Consider the following 22,982-nt stretch of genomic DNA (forward strand, 5'->3'; position numbering starts at 1 on the left):
GCAAGAGGATTGCAAGTTCAAAGCCAGCCTCAGCAAAAGCTAGGTGCTAAGCAACTCAGTGAGACCCTGTCTCTAAATAAGATGCAATATAGGGCTGGGGATGTGGCTCAGTGGTCGAATGCCTGAGTTTGAACCCCAGTAAACCCCACCCCCCAAAAAAAGGCAATGGCTGGCATGAAGCAAGATTAATGGGAAAAATATGCCTCGTGAAGATCATTTGGCAGGCAACGGCACACCTGCCATCCAGAGGGCAAAGGGCTCAGGCCTGTGGTGTCAGTATCATTTAAAATCAAGAGCCGAAGGTACATTCTAGAACCAAGAGCTGTCAAGACTCACTGATGGGTTCAAGGTTGTAGATGAGGAAAGAGAAATACAAGAATCAAGCCTAAGTTAGAATTTAATGTGATGAGCTGGAAGCGGGTGATGGCCCAAGGACAGGCATAGAGCATCTAATAGGTCTGGTGCCAGAGAGAACACTGACAAGACACTATCCCCAGAAGCAGAAATCATACTCCGGAAGAGGTGTCTGGAGGATACCAAGGTATCAGTGACTAATATCAGAACACTAAAAGTCAGGCAGGCACAGACTGAAGATGGAACAAAACGTGATCAGGAACAGGTGGGTGGAAATTTTTGGAAACATTTCACAGAAAAATGGGTCAAAGGAAGGAATCCTTGTCAGGAGATTCTGAGGGAACTGGTCTGGCAGAGGAGCTGGGACTGAGAAGTAGGGACTAGGCAGTGAGGACAAGTCCTCTCCACTGTTCATCCTCATCACAGCAGGGGCTGTAGCCTCATATAGGTTTGAGAGGCAAGGCAGCCTAACACACCCAAAGGTGAGTCGGCCCAGTTCCAAGCAAGGGGTGGTAGAAAAAGGTTGGTAAAGTATTGTCAAAGCTCTATTCCAGATTCAGAAGCCCCAAAGCATTTGTCAGACTAGGGAAGGACTGGGGATGAGGCTGGGGATAAGTGCTTAGGGTTCGATCCCCAGTATTGCCCCTCCCCCCAAAAAAAGAGTAGGAAGTCCTAGCCCCCAGCAGGTCAGAATTATGTCTGGGGTCTGAGAATTTGTTTCTAACAAGGTCCCAAGTGGTACCAGGGGACCAGGCTAAGTAAGCATATAGGCTGTCCCTGAGATGACAGAAGAAAGGATAAGAAAAGCAAAGAAACAAGGCCTTCCTCATAACCTGGGCCTGCCCACAGGAGACCAGAGCCCCAGACAGGGTCTACAGCCAGATCCAAGGCTGAGCCCTAGTCTTGGAAAGAAGCTAGGGACCCCAATACCAGGTAAAAGAAGGGGGAAGCCAAGGGCTCCTAGGGGGGCAGTAAAGGGGACCCAGGCAATAGGCAAGAGCTTTATTGGATCACAGCATGAAAGTCAGGCAGAAAGGAACATGGGCACAAACCTCCCCAAGCCCTTCATCCCTACCAGGATCCAGAGTGATCAGCCTGCTGCTACCAGGAGCTGAAGTCCCCAAAACCTTGGCTGGGCTTTTTCTTGGATATGGGGGCAGCTGTACTGGTTGATGGTTCTTCCTCAGCCGCTCGTTTCCTGAGAAAAGAACCAGGCTGCAGCAGTCACACAGGTGCCAGGCCCTGAGCCAGGAACCCATGCCCTCCCACATCCCTCTCCAGGTGATCTGAAATCTACTGGCCCACCCCTCATAGGAATCCCTTACCCGCCAGTGCTTAGATCCTTTGGCCTACACAGAGACCCTGCCCAAACCTGTATGGATAGTCCCTCTGACTGCAGTGGCCTCTAGGGCACAAGCTCAGTCTCAAGTCTGGTACATTAGGTTTTCTTGCCACTGCCTAATCTGCCCCATGGGAGCACTGTGGAAAATGGGTCCCAGCTTTTGGGAGGAATATGGAAGATGCCACCTGCCCCACTCACGTGGCAGCTGGATTGATGTACTTGCCAACCCCCTGGCGGTATGTCTGGGGGCCCTGGCTCCCAGGCTGAGGCTGGCTGGACTTCACCTTGGCCTCTGGGGCCACTTCAAGCTGTGTCTTCTTCCGCTCCTGTGCAATCTGGAGAGGAGCAGGACTGGGTGACTTGGGAGTACCTGGGGGATGTGGAGGTCCTTCTACCCCAGTAAGGAATGACAGAGCTTACCCAGACCCCACCCAGGGTGGTAGCACTGTGCCCTCCTTACCTGGGCATCTGCCTCCTCATAGGGGTCTACAAATACTGTGGTAGCATCAATGCGGACCTCCTCCTGGTGGCACATGGGGAAGTTGAGTGAGGAAGCAGCAGGGTCTCCTGCACAGCTGGGCAGTGACCCCTCTGCTTTCCCTGGGTACATACCTTAGGGCGGTCGGTTTTGGGGTCACTCTCCACATTCTCCATGGCTGTCAGTGTGTCAAAGCCCCCAACAACCCTGGAGTAGAGAGACAGGTGGGTCTGCATGTGCCTGGAGGCAAGACACCCACTATGGTGAAGTCCCTGAGGCACACCAGAATGGGAACTGGCCCAGGATATGGGGCCCCATGAAATCACCACCCAATCAGATTGGCCTGACTTCTTGGGCAGCAGCAGAGCTGCCAGCCAGGACAGGAGGGGTTGGAAGACAGAAGGTAAGGTCAACAGACCACAAATGGGGCCAGATCCAACTCCCAGTTATTTGGACAGAACCACATCTGTTGCTTCCATATTTTCTGTACCTGTTTTATCATAGAACCCCAGATGACCATGTGGCCCACCAATCTAGAAATATCATCTAAGCCTTTGTGGGAAAGTCTGCCAACCCCCACACCTGGAGTATAATGAGAAAGACAGGACCTGGTCCTGACCTCCAACTTGGATATCATCCAAAGGGCACCCAGAGTGAGAAGGTAGACAGTCTGAGCCAAGGCAGTTGGCCAAGCTGGGCTGGGACTTGTTTCTTCTTGTCAACCCAACAGGTCTAGAGAGTTTGCTCCACCCTCCACAGAAATATGTCCCACTCTGCATAGCCACAGCCTCAGCAGTGACATAACAAGGGCACAACAAACACAAACTCAAGATAGGAAGAGGCAATGAGAGATCCAAGTTGGGGAAGGAATAGCCTGGCCCAAGTGGACACCCCAGACTTCATGCAGCACCTGCTCTTACCTTCCAAAGATGGTGTGCTTCTTGTCCAGGTAAGCACAGGAACGGAATGTGATAAAGCTGGGGAAGAAGGAAGAGAGCGTGAGGGAATTCTGTGAGCTATCCTACCCAGCCTAGCTCTTCTGAGTTAACTACTGGTCCATAGCAGGAGCCCACTGCCCTCCAGGGCCTGCTCTGGGAACATATAGCTTCTGCATATACATAATGCACATCTGGCTCCCACCCACTGCCTGTCCACAGTAGGCTATTAGCCAAGGCTATGAAATTAACTCCAGACCTGTGGCTCCCCAGAATAAAGCCCATAAGTTGGCCTCCTTGGCTGTTACCAACCTCCTATTGTGCAGACCCTGGGCCCCGCTCCAGCCTATTCAAGTGGCCACTTTAAGAAGCCAGTTGGGATGGAAGAACCACAGCCCTGCCCCACCACGGACCTGCTAAAGGATCAAGGACACCAAACCAGGAAAAAGGAGGCAGCCAAGGAAGACTGGGAGTAAAGGAATTGGGAAACCTGGGTAACATAAATATACACAGACCAAGAAAATGACTGTATCTAATGTGACATAAAAATGGGGCAGAGTTAAAATGCCAATGACACTGATATGTGAGATGGCTAGGGTGACTGGAAGGAAAGCTTTCCAGGTATCTTTTCTGGGGGAAAGTAGAGATGTTACTGGTAACTTTAGGCTTAAATAGATGGGCTTCTTGACTTTAGCCCAGAAGTAAAATATCTAACTTTCAAACAAGGAGAAAGAAGAGGAAATTTTAAAAAATAAAAATAAAAAACATAAAGAGTGATTCAAAAGCACAAAGTAAGATCCACTGGAAGTTAAGCACACACACTTAAGGCTGTCAGGATGAACTTATTCAATATAGTCCTTGAAACTGTAGCCAGAGCAATCAGACAAAAGAAAGAAATTAAAGGGATATGAATAGGAAAAAAAGAACTCAAATTATCCCTATATGCCAAGACATGATTCTATATTTAGAAGACCCAAAACACTCCACTAGAAAGCTTCTACAACTCATAAACAAATTCAGCAAAGTAACCGGATATAAAATTAACACCCACAAATCAATTGCTTTCCTATATACCAATGATGAATCAGCTCAAATAGAAGTCAGGAAAACTATCCTCACAATAGCCTCGAAAAATAAAACAAAATACTCTAGAATCAATCTAACAAAAGAGGTCAAAGACCTCTACAATGAGAACTACAGAACACTAAAGAAAGAAATTGAAGAAGACCTTAGAAGATGGAAAGATCTCCCATGTTCTTGAATAGGCAGACTTAATATAGTCAAAATGGCCATACTACCAAAAGCTTTATACAAAGCTTTATACAAATTTAATGCAATTCCAATTAAAATCCCAATGACATTCTTCATAGAACTAGAAAAAGCAATCATTTGGAAAAATAAGAGACCCAGAATAGCCAAAGCAATCCTTAGCAAGAAAAGTGAAGCAGAAGGCATCACAACACCAGACCTCAAACTATACTACAGAGCTATAGTAATAAAAACAGACATGGAGACCAATGGAACAGAACAGAAGACACAGAATCTGAGGCACAAAAATATAGTTATCTCATACTAAACAAAGGTGCCAAAAACATACATTGGAGAAAAGATAACCTCTTCAACAAATGATACTGGGAAAACTGGAAATCCATACGTAGTACAATAAAATTGAACCCCTATCTCTCACCCTGTACAAAACTCAACTCCAAGTAGATCAAGGACCTAGGCATTAGAGTAGGGTCTCCATGCCTAGTAGAAGAAAAAGTAAGCCCAACTCTCCACTGTGTTGGTTTAGGAACTGACTTCCTCAACAAGACTCCTAAAGCACAAGAAGTAAAATCAAGAATCAATAAATAGGAAGGTATCAAACTAAAAAGCTTCTTCACAGCAAAGGAAATAATCAAAAATATGAACAGAACCTATAGAATGGGAGAAAAATCTTTGCCACCTGCACCTCAGAGCATTAATCTCCAGGATACACCTAACACCAAACAAAACAAAACAAAACAAAACAAAACAACAACAAAAAACCCCAGTCAATAAATGGGCTAAGGAACTGAACAGACACTTCACAGAAGAAGAAATATGAATGGTCAAAAAAATAAGGGGCTGGGGATATAGCTCAGTCGGTAAAGTGCTTGCCTTTCAAGCACAAGGCCGTGGGTTCGATTCCCAGCACCAAAAATAAATAAATGAATAAATAAATAAATAAATGTTCAACATCTCTAGCAATTAGAGAAATGCAAATTAAAATTACACTGAGATTCCATCTCACTCCAGTCAGAATGGCAATTATCAAGAATACAAGTAACAATAAATGTTGGTGAGGATGTGGGAGAAAAGGTTCACTCATACATTGCTGGTGGGACTACAAATTGGTGCAACCACTACAGAAAGCAGTATGGAGACTCCTCAGAAAACTTGGAATGGAACATCATTTGACCCAGTTTTCCCACTCTTCAGTTTATACCCAAAGGACTTAAAATCAGCATACTACAGTGACACAGCCACATCAATATTTATAGCAGCTCAATTCATAATAGCTAAGCAATGGAACTGACCTAGGTGCCTTCAACAGATGATGGATAAAGAAAGTGTGGTGTATACACAATGAAATATTATCCAGTCATAAAGAAGAATGAAACTGGAGACTATCATGCTAAGTGAAATAAGACAATCTCAAAAAACCAAAGACTGAATGTTCTGATATGTGGATGCTAACATACAGTAAGGGAGTGGGAGGGAATGATAGAATTTCATTGGATTAGACAAAGGGAAATGAAGGGAATGGAGGGGGATGGGAATAGGAAAGATAGTAGAATGAATTAGACATAACTTTCCTATTTCATATATGAATATGAACCACACATCATGCTCAACCACAAGAATGGGATCCTAATTTGAATAAGTTATACTCCACGTATATATAATACGTCAAAATACACTGTCATGTATATTTATTTTTTTTAGATGTTGATAGACCTTTATTTTATTCATTTATTTATATGTAGTGCTGAGAACTGAACCCAGTGCCTCATACATGCTAGGCATGCACTCTATCCCTGAGCCACAGCCCAGCCCCTGTCATATATTTAAAACGAACAAAAAATACAGTCAGGATGAACTAAAATAAAACAAAGTTCAGAATCTTAAAAAGCTGAAAGTAAAGGGGTGGAAGAAGACATCAAACAAGGAAGAAAGCGAGAAATGTCCTGGGGCAAGTCATCATGCAGGAGGCATAAAGCTACTCACCAGAGAGTGGAGCAGGTGGGTGCAGCTCCGCTGTGATAGCATCATGCCACTCCCATCCCCGACAACCCACATGGGCCTTCCCCACAAACAACGAAGGACTGAACCCACCAGGCTGACCACACTTAAGGCCCCCCCAGCAAGTCTCATGTCAAACCTGCAATTGTGCAGACCTAAATTCTGCCCCCTGGCTGTTCTCTTCCTAATTTCTAACACATAAAGGAAGCTAAGAAAGAGTAAAATGACCCTGAAAAAAAAAAAAAGGAAGTAAAAGAATAACAAAAGGAGAGGGAAAGCAAAGTTGGAAAAAAGAGTCTAAAACTCTTTGAGGATACTAAAGTAAGTGAAAGTTGTCAAGAGAAAGTACAAAACAATATTAGAAATAAAAAAAGAAGGCAAATGACCCACGTGAAGTTTTACAATCTAGTTAATCCAAAGAATTATAAATAAATAGTAAAAAAAATAAGTCAGGCATATTGGCCCACACCTGTAATCCCAGCTCCTTGAGAGGATGGCAAGTTTGAGGCCAGCCCAGGCAACTTAGCAAGACCCTGTATCAAAATTTTAAAAAATTAAAAAAAAAAAAATGCTGAGGCATGCAGTATGTAGTTCAGATGGTAGAGTGCCTATCTAGCTGGTAGAAGGCCCTGGGTTCATTTCCCAGTACCACAAAAAAATAAAGTATCTCCCCCAGGACAAAACAAAAACAACAAAAACAAACCATACACCCAAACTACTTGGAAATAAGAAAGCTAAGAAGAAATTAAAGGGAACTAACAATGATCAGCAAGCTGTGAATGGGAAATGCATACCCTCAAAATGTACAGGGTTAGGGGTGTAAGCTCGGTGAAATAGTTTGCCTAGCATATTTGAAGCCCTGGGTTTGAGCCTTAGCACCTCCAGAAAAAAGTAGACTCATGTGTCTTCATGATAAAGAAGAAACAAAGTGGAGAAAGCAAAAAGAAACCACAAGGAAGCAATCAAAGAGAGAAACAGAAAACGATCACACAGAAACTAAAAACAGATAAAATCTTTCATGAACAAGGAAGGAATAGACTGCTTGGGAATGAGAAAGGAAACATCAGCACTGAGACAAAGAGAAAAGGAGACTTCATGGAAACAACTAAAAATCTGGGATACATGAGTCAAATTCCTGTCAAACAGACAAAATCCTGGCTGGGCTTACAGTGGAAGACCTGAGGAAGCAGCAGGAATGATGTGCTGTCCTTGGCCAACTGTTAACACATGGGGACACTGGTACAATTTTAACTATTCTAGGCCATAAAGTGGGAGCCAGTTCTGCTAGTGCAGGGTGCACACCTCTCACATCCATGCCTGATCCAGTCAGTTAACATGACCAATACCACAAGTCATGTGATCATCATGACAAAGGCTGATAAAAAAGTCTCTGGCAAGTCATCTAACCTCTCCTAAAAACCAGGCCCAGTGACAAATGTTATCAGATGGCAAATCCACATTTCAGAGTGGCAGGATGTCCATGTCTTCCTCCCTAAGAGGCCACAGTGTCATTAACGTGACTGATGCACACACAGGAAAGTGGACACCACATTTTGCTGATGAACTATCTAGAAAACCCAAGAAATTCTTTTTTTTTCCCCTTGCTCTGAGGTGCCAGGGATTCAAACTGCGGTCCCTGCGAATGCTAGGTGAAGAAATTCTTAATAAAAATTTTAATTTTGATAAAGTAGCTAGATATAAAATAGTTTTGCTCTACATAAGCAATAATCACCTAAAACTGGGAAAAAATCCATTCACAAAAGTATTGCCAATTATAAAAATTCTTAAGAAGTAGCTTTATCCAGGAAAGGGGGGGACCCATGGGAAATTGCACTAAAAGATAAAGACATCCAGGTTGGGGGTGTGGCTCAATGGTGCAAGGCCCTGGGTTTGATCCCCAATACACACACACACACACACACACATCCAAAAGGAAAGTCAAGTCAAATTCTTAGATGATGGATAAATGAAACACGAACACCTATTCTTTCAAAATACAGGTGTCTGATTCCTCCCAACACAACCAGGCATCCACAGGCCCTGCTGGCTATCCCCCTGTAGCCATGTTCCATACATATTGAGGCCTCTCTATCCCCAACTACACCCTCAGCACCTGTCCCTGGTTGCTGGTCCCCTGCATGCCTCCCTCCCTGATCCAGTACACTAAACTCCCCTGGCCACTCACACAGTCCTGGTTTCACCAGCTCTTCCTCTAAGAGGCCTTTACCTCCTGGTAAACTGTTGGATGCTGCTCTCATAGGTACACACACAGTTCTAAATAGCAACTTGCTCAGGGATACCTTTTTTTTTCTTTTTTCTTTTTTTTTTTTTTTCAGTGCTAGAGATCAAACCCAGAGCCTTTTACAAGTTAGGCAAATGCTCCACCATTGAGCTACATCCCCAGCCCAGGGGGTTCCCCTTTTTGACTGCAGGGGTACACACTCAGCCTAGATGTGCTATACAGTCTGGATTTGATTAGGGCCTAGCTCAACCTTTAGGGAGAAGAGGAAGAGCCTACAGGAAACTTTGGGTCACTCCCCAGGTCTTCCCATAGCAGCCCCACTGGGCCATCTGGACCCAGACTTACAACTGAGACTTGTTGGTGTTTGGCCCTGAGTTGGCCATGCTGAGTATGCCTCGGCCTGTGTGAGAGAGGTTGGGCCGGAACTCATCTCTGAAGGGCTTTCCCCAGTACGACTCGCCCCCTAGAATATAAAGGAAAACAGTCAGTTGGCAGCCCTAAAAACCTGAGTCCCAAGGGGTACTGGCAATTCACTGGGTCAGGAGTACCTCAGAGGGAGCCCTTGAACCTGAAGCACCAAATTGCCAACTTCCCTTGGACTCTAGCACCTTCACACAGGTTGAATGTTGCTCACTCAGTCCTGCCCCCAAGGAGCCAGGGATTAGAATGCTAAAACTACAAGGCATTATCAGCACCATGCTGGGTGAAGCTATTTGTCGGGTCTAAGCAGCTAACAAGCAGTATGAGTTTTGAGATGCAGCAGAAGGGAAGCCAGTCCAGGATCTAAGGCCTTGAAGTATCCCTTTGTTTGGTGGGGTGCCTTTGGGGCCCCAGGATATAAGACCCATCCCTGCATCATATAGGCCTCATTACCACCTAAAACAGGAAAAGCAAGGGACATGCCTGAGGCACCATATGGTGCTGGTGGTTGAGGTACAATCCTATCTCTGGTCTTCCAGATTCCACATCCAGAGCTCTCCCCACCCACCTGCCCCTCATGCCCTAAGGAGCAGCCAGTGGTGTCGAGGACGGGTCCAGCGTTGGTACCCACCTGTGCCTGTGCCTGTAGGGTCTCCCCCTTGGATCTGCAAGAACAAAAGCCAGTGAGCTAGTCAGTCTGAGGCCACTTGCTACCTTCCACTACACTGCCTGCCTTGCCTGAACATATTCCCCACCTAACAGAGGGCTTCCCAGGGGGTCTGAAGTCTCAGGACAAAAAGCCTCCAGACCATCTTTCTGAGTACACCTGTGGCCAACACTGACTGGTGCCACTCACCACGAAGTTCCTGATGGACCTGTGAAAGATGGTGCCGTCATAATAGCATTTCTTGCAGAGCTTGATGAAGTTTTCACAGGTTTTTGGTGTCTGAAAAATAGCCCAATTCTTCTGTGAGGCATGAAGCAGTCAACTGCAGGTCACGAAAGCCACACAGGGCCTTTATCATGCAGCAGGGATGGGCAGTTACCCAGCCTGCAGAGCAACAGAGACCTGAGTCCAGTAGAGCCCCAAGTCAAGGATGGACCCTAGAAACTAGACAGGACATCTGAAGCTGCAGAACAGAGTTGAAGTCAGGCCTAACTTTTCTTGGATGTATGCACACCTCCACATCTGCCCAGCAAGTGGCTGAGGAGAAACATCATGCTGCAAATAGCACCCCTGAGAAGGAAGCCAAGACACCTCAGCTTCCTCTGAAGGACAAGCTGGACTTGCTACAAGCATATACTAACTGCAGCTTCATGTTTAAGACAAGGATGTTGAATGACCCCAGCCAGATAAGACCTCGTGTTGGGTGAGGGAACTGGCTGTCACACCTACCAGGTCACAGTGCAATTCCAGATTAAGATCACCTTTGTTGGTGTGCAACCGCACATAGCCCTTCTTCTTCACAAACTGGTAGCGCAGCACATCTTCATCAATGGCAGCTGTTAAACAGACGCCCAAGCTCTGATCCTACCCTTCACCTGGAGCAGCCCCTCTACCCAGGCCCCATGACCTCTGACATCCAGCATCCAGCCAGGGGAAGACCCCAGCTCTGATCAGCATAGGAGTTGAAGGCTGAAGGTCTACCCTGTTCATAGTCAGGTTGCCTGGGCACCATGGGGCTTAGGGCCACAAGGGGCAAGCAGGGGCTCAGCACTTAAAAGAGGGGTGCTGGAAGCACCTGGACCCAAGATGAGGATGGGCAGTACCTACATGATAGGAAGGAGGCCCCAGCTGCTGCCACTGTGAACTCGGGCCCCTGGGGACCTGAGAGACAGGCAGTTACCTGCTTCATGTGTAGTCTCTGGCACCATGGCAGTGGAGGTGAAGGAAGCGCTGACCTTTCCCGTGGAATAGTGGGCCTGCCAGGAAAACCATGCTGCTTAGGTCCTGCCTTGTGCCTCTCTCAGCTTCCCTGACCACCATGCACAGGCCCAGTGGGACAGCCAGGATTATAAGGGCCTTTTCCTCAGAGCTCAGACCTGGGAGCCAGTATGCCAGAGGATAAGGCACATGGTAATGGCAGTGGGAGAGAGAGGCCAAGGCCAGGCCCATGGGTGTGCAATTGGCCTGGGTGGGAGCCAGGGGTCCACAGGCTCAACTGGGCTCCAACTTAAGATGGTAAGTCAAAACCTGGGCATAAATATCACACAGGGTCAGCCTTCTCCAGGGACAGAAGTACAAGGAAGTTGTTTCTTTCTAAAGATTTCAAATTTTTGTACATTAAGAGATGATCTCTTTAATCAGGGGGGAAAAAAAACCAAAGTCCTAATAAGTGTTATTTATTTTTTATCCTAGAGAGAAGGAAATAAAGTGGGCTTGCCCATAAGAAATAAATGCGGCAATGTGCTAAGGATGGCTGTGTTCCAGTGGGAGGATCATAGGCAATGATCCTCCATTTTTTTTCTTTTTTTAGTACTAGTGATTGAAGACAGGGTCTTGCTAAGTTACTTAGGGCCTCACTAAGTTGCTGAAGCTGGCTCTGAACTTGTGATCCTCCTGCCTCAGTCCCCTAAGTTGCTAGGATTACAGATCTGTGACGCCACACACAGCTGAACTTCTTTTTAGTTTTCCAAAGTTTTCTTGGTTAATCCCTTATGGGGGAAGAGAACCTCAGAGCTAACTACCCCCAGCTTCTGCACTGCCTGCAGCTCTGGCTCACCAGTCCTGACTGCACAGGGGAGACAGAGCTCTGTGCCTGAAAGACCAAACACAAATACCAGCATTCCCACTGCTGATGGAACCTCAAGGAAAAATGAACAGGACAACCCAGGCAAAGGCCAGGCAGGTAGCCTCAAATATCTCAGCAGTTCCTGAAAGTCTCCCTGGCTTTATCCTGGGCTCCTGTACCCCGTCTCCCTGCCACCACAGACCTGCATGCCCTAAGACTGCTGTGTCCTAAGGTATAAAGCAGCCTCTGGAGGCAGGCAGCCAAACACCCAAGGCCAGGTCAGGGACCTGGGCATAAGGCAGTCCTTCCTCAGCTTGGCTAACTCCTTTGTCCCTGGTTTACCACCCATTCTTTCACACTCAGTTGGGAGGTCTGTGTGATCCCTCTCACAGGGCCCAGCTATCTCAGCAGCCCTTTGGTTTGGGTATCCAGAGCTCCTGAGGTCCAGGACAGTTCTGGGGAAAGTCCCAGTCATATGTCCTCCAAATATATCCTAGGCTCCATGAGTCCCTTCCCCAGAACACTTCACAGGGCTGAGAGAGGCAGGTAATGGAGCTGCTTACTTACAGCATTTAGCTGGTCCACTTTCTTCTTCTCAGGGGCCTTCATGGTGGCTGCCAAGATTTCATCCCCTTTGAACTCCTTGTATAGCTCCTGGAGTGTCTCTCGGGTCTCAGTATTTGTGTTTTTCAAATAATAAGATGGGTCCTGTTTGGCCTTCTCCTCATCTACAAAACAGTATGGAGGTCCTGAGTAGCCAAACCACAGCAGCATCCACAGATGGGTATGATGGAGACAGAAAACCAGAGCCAACTATAGTAGCAGAAGCTACCACAAAGTTTAGCCCAGGGCCACCAGACATGTTGCAGGTCCCATGCTACTGTTCTAGATTGTATTGCAGCAGAACGATGGGTCCAGCAAGGTCAGGCATTCTGAGCACACCCAGTGCCATGGTGTCCAGTCCCAGGCCTGGAGGGGTCTTCCCCCTTCAGTTAGCAGCAGTCTCAAGATGGGCAAGAGGCTTAGGGTTGACTTTTATTTTCTTCCTTCCATTTATCTGTATATACCAACCTTTTAATAGTGTATGTTTTGCTTTTTAACTTAAAACTTTTTTCTTATGCTGAGCACAGTAGCACACACCTGTAATCCCAACAACTCATGAAGCTGAGACATGAGAATCACAAATTCAAGACCAGCCTTAGTAACTTAGTGAGACCCTGTCTCAACATAAAAAAAAAAAAAAAGGGTTAGGGAAATAGCTGATATAGCTCACTGGTAAAGTGCCTCTGGCCTCTGGGTTTAATCCCCAGTACTAAAAACAAACAAACAAACAAAAAAACTTATGTAGCTAGGTGCAGTAGTACACATGCCTAAAATCCCAGTTACTCAAGAGGCTGAGGCGGGACTGCAAGTGTAAAGCCAGCCTTGGAAACTTAGTGAGACCCTGTCTCAAAATAAAAAAATAAAAATAAAGGAGGTTAGGATGTAGCTCAGTGGTCAAGTACCCCTGGGTTCCATCCCCAGTACTGGGGGATTAAAAAAAAAAGTGCTATTTAAAATGACAGAAGTGTTTGGGAGTCTTTCCAGATGTGAAACACAACAGGCAGGATGGTGTATGCTGCTGCTTACCTGAAGGAAAGTAACAGAATCCCTGGGCCCTAGTCTTGGCCTCAAGGTCTCTGGAAGTCATCTCCTCAACTGTGTGCTCAGCCTCAGCCTCCCTAAATTCTAACTGGTTCATACAGTGTGCATCACTGAGTATCTGGGATGCTGTTCTCCACAGCACTGATATCAACTAATCTCAGCCTGAATATTGCTGGTTCCTCAAAAGCAGCCCCAAGTGAACTAAGAAAATTGTGGAACTTCATTCCACAGTGTGTTCCTTGACACTGGTCAACCACAGGAAGTACAGGGACAAAGGGCCCAGCTGCCCCCAGGACATGAGCCTAATGTCACCCAGAACCTCCACCTCAGTGACACCTCCATCAATACTCCCTAGACAAAGCACTGGTCAACAGAAATCCAGGGAGGTGTCCATGTCCACCAGAGCTGAGGAAGGGAAAATGAGATGTCCTGGAAAGTCTCACCTTCTGAGGTTCCCATAATAGCAGCTGGTTGATTCTCTGAACATCAGACACTGAACATGGATTCAGGAAACTTGAGGTATAGCTAGGCTAGAGCCAGAAGCCTGGAGTCCCTGGGTCCCAGGAAGGCAGGGGCTTTGCCCAGGGAGTATAGCCCATGTTCCACCCAGACCAGTCCCTGGTTGTACATACCTGGGTCTGTTATTTTCATGTTATTCTTAACATGAAAGAAGTTGGAGACATTGAACTTGTCCAAATTGGTGGGGTCCTATGGCAAAAGAGAACACCTAGGACAGTGAACCCAGGACTGTGGCCAAACAGCTGCCACAGGCAGCAAAGGGTGGTGGGCATGTGCCTACAGAACAGGCCAGCACTGAGGGGTTGAGCAGAGAAGGAGGGGGGCCTCTGCTGCAGGCTGGATGACAAATGAGGATGGGTAGGGATAGGGCACAGACCACCTAGCTGCTCAGATGATCAGCAAACTGCATCCTTATCCTCTGGGGCACACAGTTATGGAGCTTTACTTGCTGGTAAGTTAACTGCTGGATGGCCTGAGTAACTACTGGATGGCCTGGGTAGCTATGGGGCCAAGTTCCAATCAGTATGGGACAAGCCACAGAGGGGAACTGGTAGCTCCTGCAGGCCTGCTCTAACCTCAGCTCCAATCTGGTGGTCCTTGCTTTTCAACATCAGAGTTCTCATAGGTTCACTCAAGGTTCCCCAACATATACAGGGACACCCTGTTTACATGTGGCACAATGCATATGCCCTCTCCTATCCTCGAGGTGACTGGAGCAGGGCCAGCTTGCAAAGCTAACAGTCTGATACCCTGAGATGACTGTGGGGGAAGAGATAAGGCACCTGACAACACAGAGGCACTGCAGAAGCCATGGCCAAAGAGAACCAAAGAGGTAGCGGCCCATGCCAAAGCCCTGGGTGACTGCAGGTGGGGCTGGGGGTGTTAAGAAGCTGAGGAATCACAACCACAGTCATGGGAGAGGCCATCAAACTGGGCAGGAAAGAGAAGCAGAGCAGAGGTTCTGGAGTGGGCTCTCCTGGCAGGAGGTGACACTCACCTGGAGGGTGATGATGTCCTGCCGAGAGAAGGGTTCATCGGTCAGCAGGTCCCGAAAGTTCTTGGCCTTGATGTTTAGCTGCTCCACTGCCTACAGCCAGGAAGAGCTATAGTTACAGTACTCACCCTAGATCCCAGTCCAAGGGCCTGCAGGCAGGGAGGCCTGGGGCTGACCAGACCACAGCACCACTGAGAGATGAGAAACCAGGTGGAGACTACCATGTACATACCATGGGCTCCTGGCCACAGTCCCTACATGAAGGGCAGAGCTGGCTGGCAGCACGCTCAGTATTCTTTGTAGGATGATCTCAGGTAGATTTTACATATCAGCCAACAGGCTCAGTGAGGCCACCCTTCACTCATTCCCATCTTCACTGAGCATTGCTCATGCACCAGGCCCAGTGGTAGGACCAGAGACAGGTGGTGAACAAGAATACAACGTGCCTGCCCTTGTAGAATGTAGTCTAGTGGTGCTCTGGCTCTGCCAGCAAGGACTAACCAAGCCAATCTATGTGCTATGGGCAAGAAGCAGCCCAAGAGTTTCTGGGGCAGCACTGGCCACAGAGACCCTGAAAATGTCCAAGTGAGGAAAGAAATGTGCACAGGCTTTTCTGCAACGTGAGGTTCCTCCCTGCCCCAACTCTGAGCAAGACAGATGGGGAAATTGCTGCCTCCTGTCCTTATACCCACTCCCTGCCAGAACCCCTCCCCCTAGACTGGTGTTCACTCCTTCCTAGGGACACCTAGGAATCTCACCTCCCCTTGCCCCATGGGGTCCACAAGTCCCCTTAGAGTCATTGGGGCCTGTTCGCAGAGCAAAGGTTCTTTCCTGGGCCTGATCTTTGCCCTCTGGGGTATAAAGACACCTCCACCTCCCCCAAGCTCAGCAATCAGAATTGCCTGGACTTCAGGTCCAGAGGGCCCAGGAAGTACCTCTCCACTTTTCTGGACCTGTCTGAAAATGGGAAGGTACCCAGCCAGGTCTTGGCAGGAAAGCCCATGCTGGTGGCTATGACTATAAATCCCATGAGAACAGAGCATGCTTGTTCACTCCCAATGCTCAGCCAGGACGAGAGAGTGTGCCCAAAGCACATACCCAAGGGTCTGATGCCACACAGTCCCACACTCCCTGCAGTGAGGACCCACCTCATAGGCATAGACATTGCCAGTCGTCCTGATGGCCACAATGTGGGTGTTATTGGTGAATACAGTGAACAGCACCGGGCAGTGATACTTCTCTAGAGAGAAGGCACATACAGGAAAGTCAGTCACCCCTGAGAGCTTTGATCATCCCAAAAAAGAGCTGAGGGGCAAGGCAAGAGAGAACTCAGGCTGAGGGTCAGAGAAAGGGAGAAGGGGAAACCCCAAGGCAGCTGCACAAAGTTGGGATCCAGAGAGACAGCAGCTGCTCAAGTCCTATTCCCAAGCATAATTAGTAAACTCCTATTCATTCTTTGCTTTTCTTTTTTTTTTTTTTTTTTTGGTGCTGGGGATTGAACCCAGGGCCTTGTGCTTACAAGGCAAGCACTCTACCGACTGAGCTATCTCCCCAGCCCCTCCTATTCATTCTGTAAACCCCTGCCTCACCTTCCTCAGACAGGTGGACCTAGCATGTCCCAGGTGATCCCATGATAGCTCATTCCTACTCCTCCTCTTGAAGCCATCCCTGGGTAGGAAACAGTCCATTCTCCCAGTGACCTAGCTCCTACTTCTCACAGCTGCTCCTACTTCTCACAGCTGTAGCATCCACCAGTCACACTGTCTCCTCACCTTCCTCATCTCTCACCTGGGCTACTGTGGCAAATTCCTGATGGTCCCCTGCCCTAATAACCCCCCACCCAGCAGCCCTGTCTAATAAGTCCCAAAAAAATAAAACACAAAACAAACAAAAGGTGGGCAGGAACTTAAAGACTAAGGGTCTTAGCAATGTCACCCACATTGACAAGTGGGTGTACATTTGATTAGGCTAAGAAATGCCTAATTTTTTAGGTGCTGTAATGCTACTGTGATAAGGTAAGTCCTTATCTTTTAGAGTTACACAGTTAAGTATTTAAGCAGGAAATAATTCCATGTCTGGAAAATGCTTTGACATCATCCCAAGAGGTGCCAAAATACAGCCAGGCATGGTGGTGCATGCCTATAATCCCAGTGGCTTGGGAGCTGAGGCAGGAGGATCATGAGTTCAAAGCTAGCCTCAGCCTCAGCCTCAGCAACTTAGCAAGATCCTATCTCTAAATAAAATATAAAAAGGGCTGGGGATGTGGCTCAGTGGTTAAGCACCCCTGGGTTCAATCCAGGGTACCAAAAAAACAAAAAAAAGAAAACGAGTAAGACAACTTTAAGTTTCCACCACTGACTAATTTTAAAATTCAATGCAAGCAGAAGTGAAGCTGAGGAATTATAAATGGCCTGGCTAAACCAACCTAAACCACAGCATCTGCATGGCAAAAGGAGACCAAGGTTAGGGCTACAAAGACCTCCAGTAAGATGAGCACCTCAGATAGGAACTATACAGGGTGGTCACTTCAGTCCTGGTATCTGGCCAAGAGACAAGAAGAAGGCATGTAAGAATATAAAGCAAAAAGTCTTCAAGCTGGGTTGGGACTTTAGAAGTGATGATGACAAGCTGAGTGCAGTGGTGCACACCTATAAATCCAGTGACTCAGGAAGCTGAGGCAAGAGGAATACAAGTTCAAAGCCAGCCTCAACAATTTAGCAAGGCCCAAGCAACTAAGCAACAGACTGTCTCAAAATAAAAAAAAAAAAGGGCTGGGGGTGTACTTCAATGTTTAAGTGCCCCAGGGTTTAATCCCTGGTACAAAAAAATAATAATAATAAAGTGATGGTGACAAGAGCCTAGCCAAGAGATTCCTCCAGACCACCCACACCATAGCCTAACCCGCCTACCCTGATTCTGCCTCCAACAATGAATAGATGCCTCACACCCCACAGGGTCCAACTGTGCCCACAAAGGCCATTGGTGGTTCAATGGACTGAATGCCTTTGTAGAAAAAAAGTGGATCTGTGCCAGTTCACCCCCATTTTAAAACTATCTGGACCTTTATGAAGTCATGTGATATCTTTTGAGAAAAAAACATGTGTCTAACTTGTTCAGAAAGGAATGACTGAGGGCTGGAGATGTAGTTCAGTGGTAGAGTATGTGCTTAGCATGTGCAAAGCCCTAGATTCAATCAGATTGAAGGAAGGAAGGAAAAGAGGAAGGAGAGGAAAAGGAAGGAAGGGGAGGAAAGAGAGGAAGGAGAAGGGAAGGAAGGAAGAACTGATAAAAGATCTTGAGAGGGGAGAGAGTATGGGGTAAGAGGGACAGTAAAATGAATCAAACACTATTACCTTATGTGCATATATGACTACATGACTGATGTGATTCTACATCATGTACAACCAGAAGAATGAGAAGTTATGTTCCATTTATATATGATGTGTCAAAATGCATTCTACTGTCAAGTATAACTAATTAGAACAACAGCAAAAAAAAAAAAAAACTTGATGAGAGCAGGAACCCTGGGGTTCCATGAGCCAATCCTAGAGCTGGCTATAAAAGGGACTTACCTTCACTGTTCTTGGCAAAGTTCAGCTTGATCAGGGACCTGCCATCAAGTTTCTGAAAGACACAAAATAATAATAAATAAGAAGTGGGTGCAGTGATGCGCACCTGTAATCCCAGCAGTTTGGGAGGCTGAGACAGGAGGATCATGAGTTCAAAGTCAGTCTCAGCAACTTAGCAAGGGACTAAGCAACTCAGTGAGACCCTGTCTTTAAATAAAATACAAAATAAGGGCTGGGGATGTGGCTTAGTGGTTAAGTGCCCCTGAGTTCAATCCTGGTACCAAAATTAATAATAATAATAATAATAATAATAATAATAATAATAAAATGTGAAGAAATGAAAGGCTAAGAAGCCAGGTGAAAACAGATAGGTTGGAAAGGTCTTTGCCCAGTCAATCCTTTGCAGCTACAGAACAGATCTCTAGCTGTGGGGACCTCTTTGGTCAAGCTCCAGAACATTGCCAGGACTCAAAAGGGGGCTGCAGAATAGTGTGCACAAGGCTACATTTACATAAACCACCATCCACCCCTACTGGCTCTGAGTAGAACCCATTTGTAAACACACAAATGCCAATAGAGATGACCACTGGGACTGAAAGAGATAGGACTAAAGGTTGAGGCTACAAGATGAAAGTTGGTTTTATACTTCTATGAAGTCTGAACTTAATTCTATTTATATTTTTTTTGTGCTGGGGATCAAACCTAGGGCCTTGTATATACTAGGCAAGCACTCTGCCACTCAACTACATCCTATTCCCTGGGAAGAGTCTTATTGCCAAGGGTACTTCCACCCAGCAACGGGAGCTGACGACAGCACCAGCATAGGGACTCCATGTTCTGGGGTCTTGACTCTCCATCTTATTCACAGTCTATGCTGCTCTTGCCCCAAACTCCAAGGAGAGGGAGGAGTAAATGTGTCAGGCCAAGAGGAAGAACAGGGTCCCTGGGTAAACTGCACAAGAATCACCCTCTATACTTGGTTGAAAAATGTTCCCCTGAAGTTCACACCTGCTGGGAACCTGTGAAAGTGACCTGACTTGGAAATAGGGTCTCTGCACCTCCCATGCTCATGGAGAGGCAGAATTAATATTGTTAAAATGGCCATACTACCAAAAGCAATATACACATTCAATGCAGTCCCCATCAAAATACCAATCACATTCTTCACAGAACTAGAAAAAAGTCCTAAAATTCATTTGGAAGAATAAAATACCCAGAAATAAAGCAATTCTAAGCCAAAAAAAGCAAGGTTGGAAACATCACAATACCTGACTTCAAATTATACTACAGAGTTATAGTAATAAAAACTGCATGGTACTGGCATAAAAATAGACACATAGACCAATGGTACAGAATAGAAACCCACACACCTACAGTCATCTGATCCTTGACAAAGGTGCCAAAAACATACACTGGAGAAAAGACAGGCTTTTTAAACAAATGTGAATGGATGGGTGCTGCTGAATAAATGGAAAAATGGACCCACAGAGGGAAGGAGACAAACCTCTAAGAAGTAAAGAGACCAAGGGCTGGGGATGTGCCTTGGTGATAGAGAACTTGCCTAGCAAGCAAGAGTCCCTGAGTTCAAGCTCTAGTTTGAAAAAAAAAAAAAAATTAATTAACTAATTAATTAATTAAATCAAAGTAAAAAACAAATAGAAATAGAAGTAAAGGGACCAAGAGAACAGACAGAATGATTAAATGCAGGAATATAGTGGGATTATGATAAAGACATATAGTGGGGTTAAAGGAAAATGAGCTGGAATTTTACTCAAGGAATACTCTCCCTGAGTGGCACAGAATTCACAGCATTGGACCTGTGTGCAGGGCATAAAAGAAGTGAGTTAATTTAACTCACTAGAATAGTCTGGACATGAGATGTCCCTCTCCAAAGCTCCTATGTTAATGCAGGAATATTCAGAGGTGAAATAATTAAATTATGAAAACTGTAATCCAAATCAGTCCATCCTAGTTTCAATGAACTAAATGAATTGTAACTGTAGACAGATGGGGAATGACAAAAGGAGGTGGGTCACTGGTATTGCCCCTGGAGGGACTCATCTTCCCTGAAGTGTCAGTCTCTCTCTGTCTCTCTCTCCCTCTAATTAGAATGAAAAAAAAACTTTTTAATAAAAATTAAAAATAAAAGATTAATTTTTTTACCTATAAACAGCAAAAAAAAAAAAAACCTACCCTGTGTTGCTGAGGTCACAGGGTCAACTCACATGCTGCTATCAAGCATCTGAAGCATACAACAGCTTTGGAAGGTAATTCACCAGTAGCTACCAAAACTGAAAATGCGCCCATCCTTTGACTCAGTACTGCTGGATGGATACTTCTACCTCCCCAAAGAAACATGCATAGGGGCATTTCCTTCACCTGTTTATAATGGCAAACAATTTAAAATCCAGTGTAGTAATCCCACAAAGAAGGATATACACTGAAACACAGAAAAGGCTGTGATTTCTGCAACAATATGTTTATAAGGTCTCCAAGACACACTGCAGGGCACATAAAGCAGGGTACACGGGTTCATCCACTATGATCTCATCTGTGGTCAAAGAAAAGGCATATATAGTAGTTCCTCAGTATAGCAGATTGGTTCCAGGACCCCCCAGGATATCAAAATTCATAGATGCTCAAGTACCTCATATAAAATGGCACAGTATTTGCACAGAAACTACACATATCCTCTTGCACATTTAAAATATCTGTAGATGAGAGGGGTTTTTTTTGTTTTTTTTTTTTTTTTTTTGTGTGTGTGTGTGTGTGTGTGTGTGTGTGTGTGTGGTATTGGCAATCGAACCCAGGGCCTCCCACATGCTAGGCAAGTGTTCTACCACTGAGCTGCATCCCTAGTCATTCTTTATATGACTTATATAATACCTAATACAATATCAGTGCTATATAAATATTGTTATACTGTAGTATATAAGGAATAATGACAAGGAAAAATTCTGTATATTTTCAGTATGGACATAATTTTCTTTCAAATATTTATGATTGGTAGTTGGTTTAACATGCAGATTCACAATGTACAGGTATGGAAGGACAATGTAAATTCATAAACACATGCCCATGTAGTGGACATTTCTGGAGTCCAAAAGTCCAAAAGTGGACATTTCTGGAGTGGGTGTGGTGAGGAGAGGGAAGGCCTATTACTCTGTTTTTTTTTTTTGTTTTTTTTTTTTTGTGGTGCTGGGGATTGAACCCAGGGCCTTGTGCTTGTGAGGCAAGCACTCTACCGACTGAACTATCTCCCCAGCCCGGCCTATTACTCTTCACCGTGTGTGTACTTACTCCCCATGAATGGTTCTCTACCAGGTCCATGTGTACATGAAAATGACCAGAACAAAGTAAAGGCAAGAAGACAGCTCTCACCAGCATCAAACTCCTACATGGCCACCTACCTCTCCATTGCTGGGGTTAGTCCCATACTTCTTAAGCCATGGAACAATATTCCTGAAGGAAAGAGAACACAGAAAGTGTCACCAGGTTTTGGGGTGTAGCTCAGGGGTAGAGCACATGCTTAGCCTGTGCAATGCCCAGGGTTCAATCTCAAAAATTTAAAAGTATAAGCATAATACTTCAAACTACAGCCCTGGAAAGGCATATGCCTTCTCTATGGCTCTGCTTTTATAAAGTGAAAGTATCCAGTTCATAAACATTCTAAAATAGTGCCAATTAAAACACAAAGACCTTCACATATAGAAGATGAAGAGCAATTTGAACCCACTTCTGGCAGGGACAGGAGCAACTGTCAGTTAAAGCCCCTTACCTGACAGGGAAAAGGGACGTGTCACAGCAGCACTGCTGCCATGTCCCTGAGGTCCTGGCTATCCCTCCTTAGTCACCAACAGGTCCACTCACAACTCCTGAGACTGCTGGGATCAGGATCTAGTGACCTTGACATTGCCTAGCTTGGCACTGTCTGGACCCACAAACCCAACACCTTCTTCCTTAGTACGTGTCAACAATCTCACCATGTTTGTAGATCAAAATTCAAGGTAAAACTCACAGCAAGTCAAAGACGACACCTTCTGGGGTGCAGACTGGGTAGACAAAGGGCTGCAGAGAAAGACTGAAAAAGAAATCATTCCTGGTCAGCTGCTGGACACACTGACTGCACCATGGGCTGGCCAGGCCACCCTACATAGTACTCATGATACCTCCCTTTGGCTTCCATCCTTCAATCATTCCTATAACAGTTCCAGGGGCTTCTCTGCATAGCTTGTACTGGTGGTCAGCACCAAAGGTGACCCTGATGCCTGCTCCCTCCAAAGTTTGCAGCGTAAATTGTTAAGTACAAGGCACAGGCCCAAGGAGGTGTCACAGGGCTTTAGAATTACAATAACCAGGCTTCTCTCACATTCACTACATGTCTATAACAGTTCTGTTATCAATTCTGGTCCCTGGGTGATGGCTCAGTGGTAGAGCGCTTGCCTGCCACGTGTGAGGCACAGGGTTTGATTCTCAGTACCACATA

At 45.9% G+C, this 22,982-nt stretch overlaps 1 protein-coding gene across 3 annotated transcripts in view; it reads right to left on the reverse strand.

The window, feature by feature from the left end:
• Ppil2 (peptidylprolyl isomerase like 2) overlaps nt 1-22,982 on the reverse strand; it is a 30,456-nt gene that overhangs the window by 1,005 nt on the left and 6,469 nt on the right. For 2 of the 3 annotated variants that reach the window (XM_047561202.1, XM_047561204.1), the window contains 17 exons: nt 22,515-22,577; nt 21,907-21,958; nt 18,500-18,551; nt 16,076-16,167; nt 14,931-15,020; nt 14,047-14,122; nt 12,338-12,498; nt 10,886-10,961; nt 10,435-10,541; nt 9,895-9,984; nt 9,670-9,703; nt 8,964-9,081; nt 3,095-3,151; nt 2,309-2,381; nt 2,157-2,219; nt 1,895-2,031; nt 1,430-1,552 (listed from right to left, as the gene is read on the reverse strand). In XM_047561202.1, coding sequence (XP_047417158.1) covers nt 1,456-1,552; nt 1,895-2,031; nt 2,157-2,219; nt 2,309-2,381; nt 3,095-3,151; nt 8,964-9,081; nt 9,670-9,703; nt 9,895-9,984; nt 10,435-10,541; nt 10,886-10,961; nt 12,338-12,498; nt 14,047-14,122; nt 14,931-15,020; nt 16,076-16,167; nt 18,500-18,551; nt 21,907-21,958; nt 22,515-22,577 — 1,438 coding nt within the window. In that variant the 3' untranslated portion in view covers nt 1,430-1,455. Of the gene's footprint in view, nt 1-1,342; nt 1,553-1,894; nt 2,032-2,156; nt 2,220-2,308; nt 2,382-3,094; nt 3,152-8,963; nt 9,082-9,669; nt 9,704-9,894; nt 9,985-10,434; nt 10,542-10,885; nt 10,962-12,337; nt 12,499-14,046; nt 14,123-14,930; nt 15,021-16,075; nt 16,168-18,499; nt 18,552-21,906; nt 21,959-22,514; nt 22,578-22,982 lie in introns of those variants that run through there. The other variant, XM_047561203.1, reaches the window with a different exon arrangement.

The sequence above is a fragment of the Sciurus carolinensis genome, chromosome 8 (assembly GCF_902686445.1).
Source record: "Sciurus carolinensis chromosome 8, mSciCar1.2, whole genome shotgun sequence".
NCBI classification, from domain to species: Eukaryota; Metazoa; Chordata; class Mammalia; order Rodentia; family Sciuridae; genus Sciurus; species Sciurus carolinensis.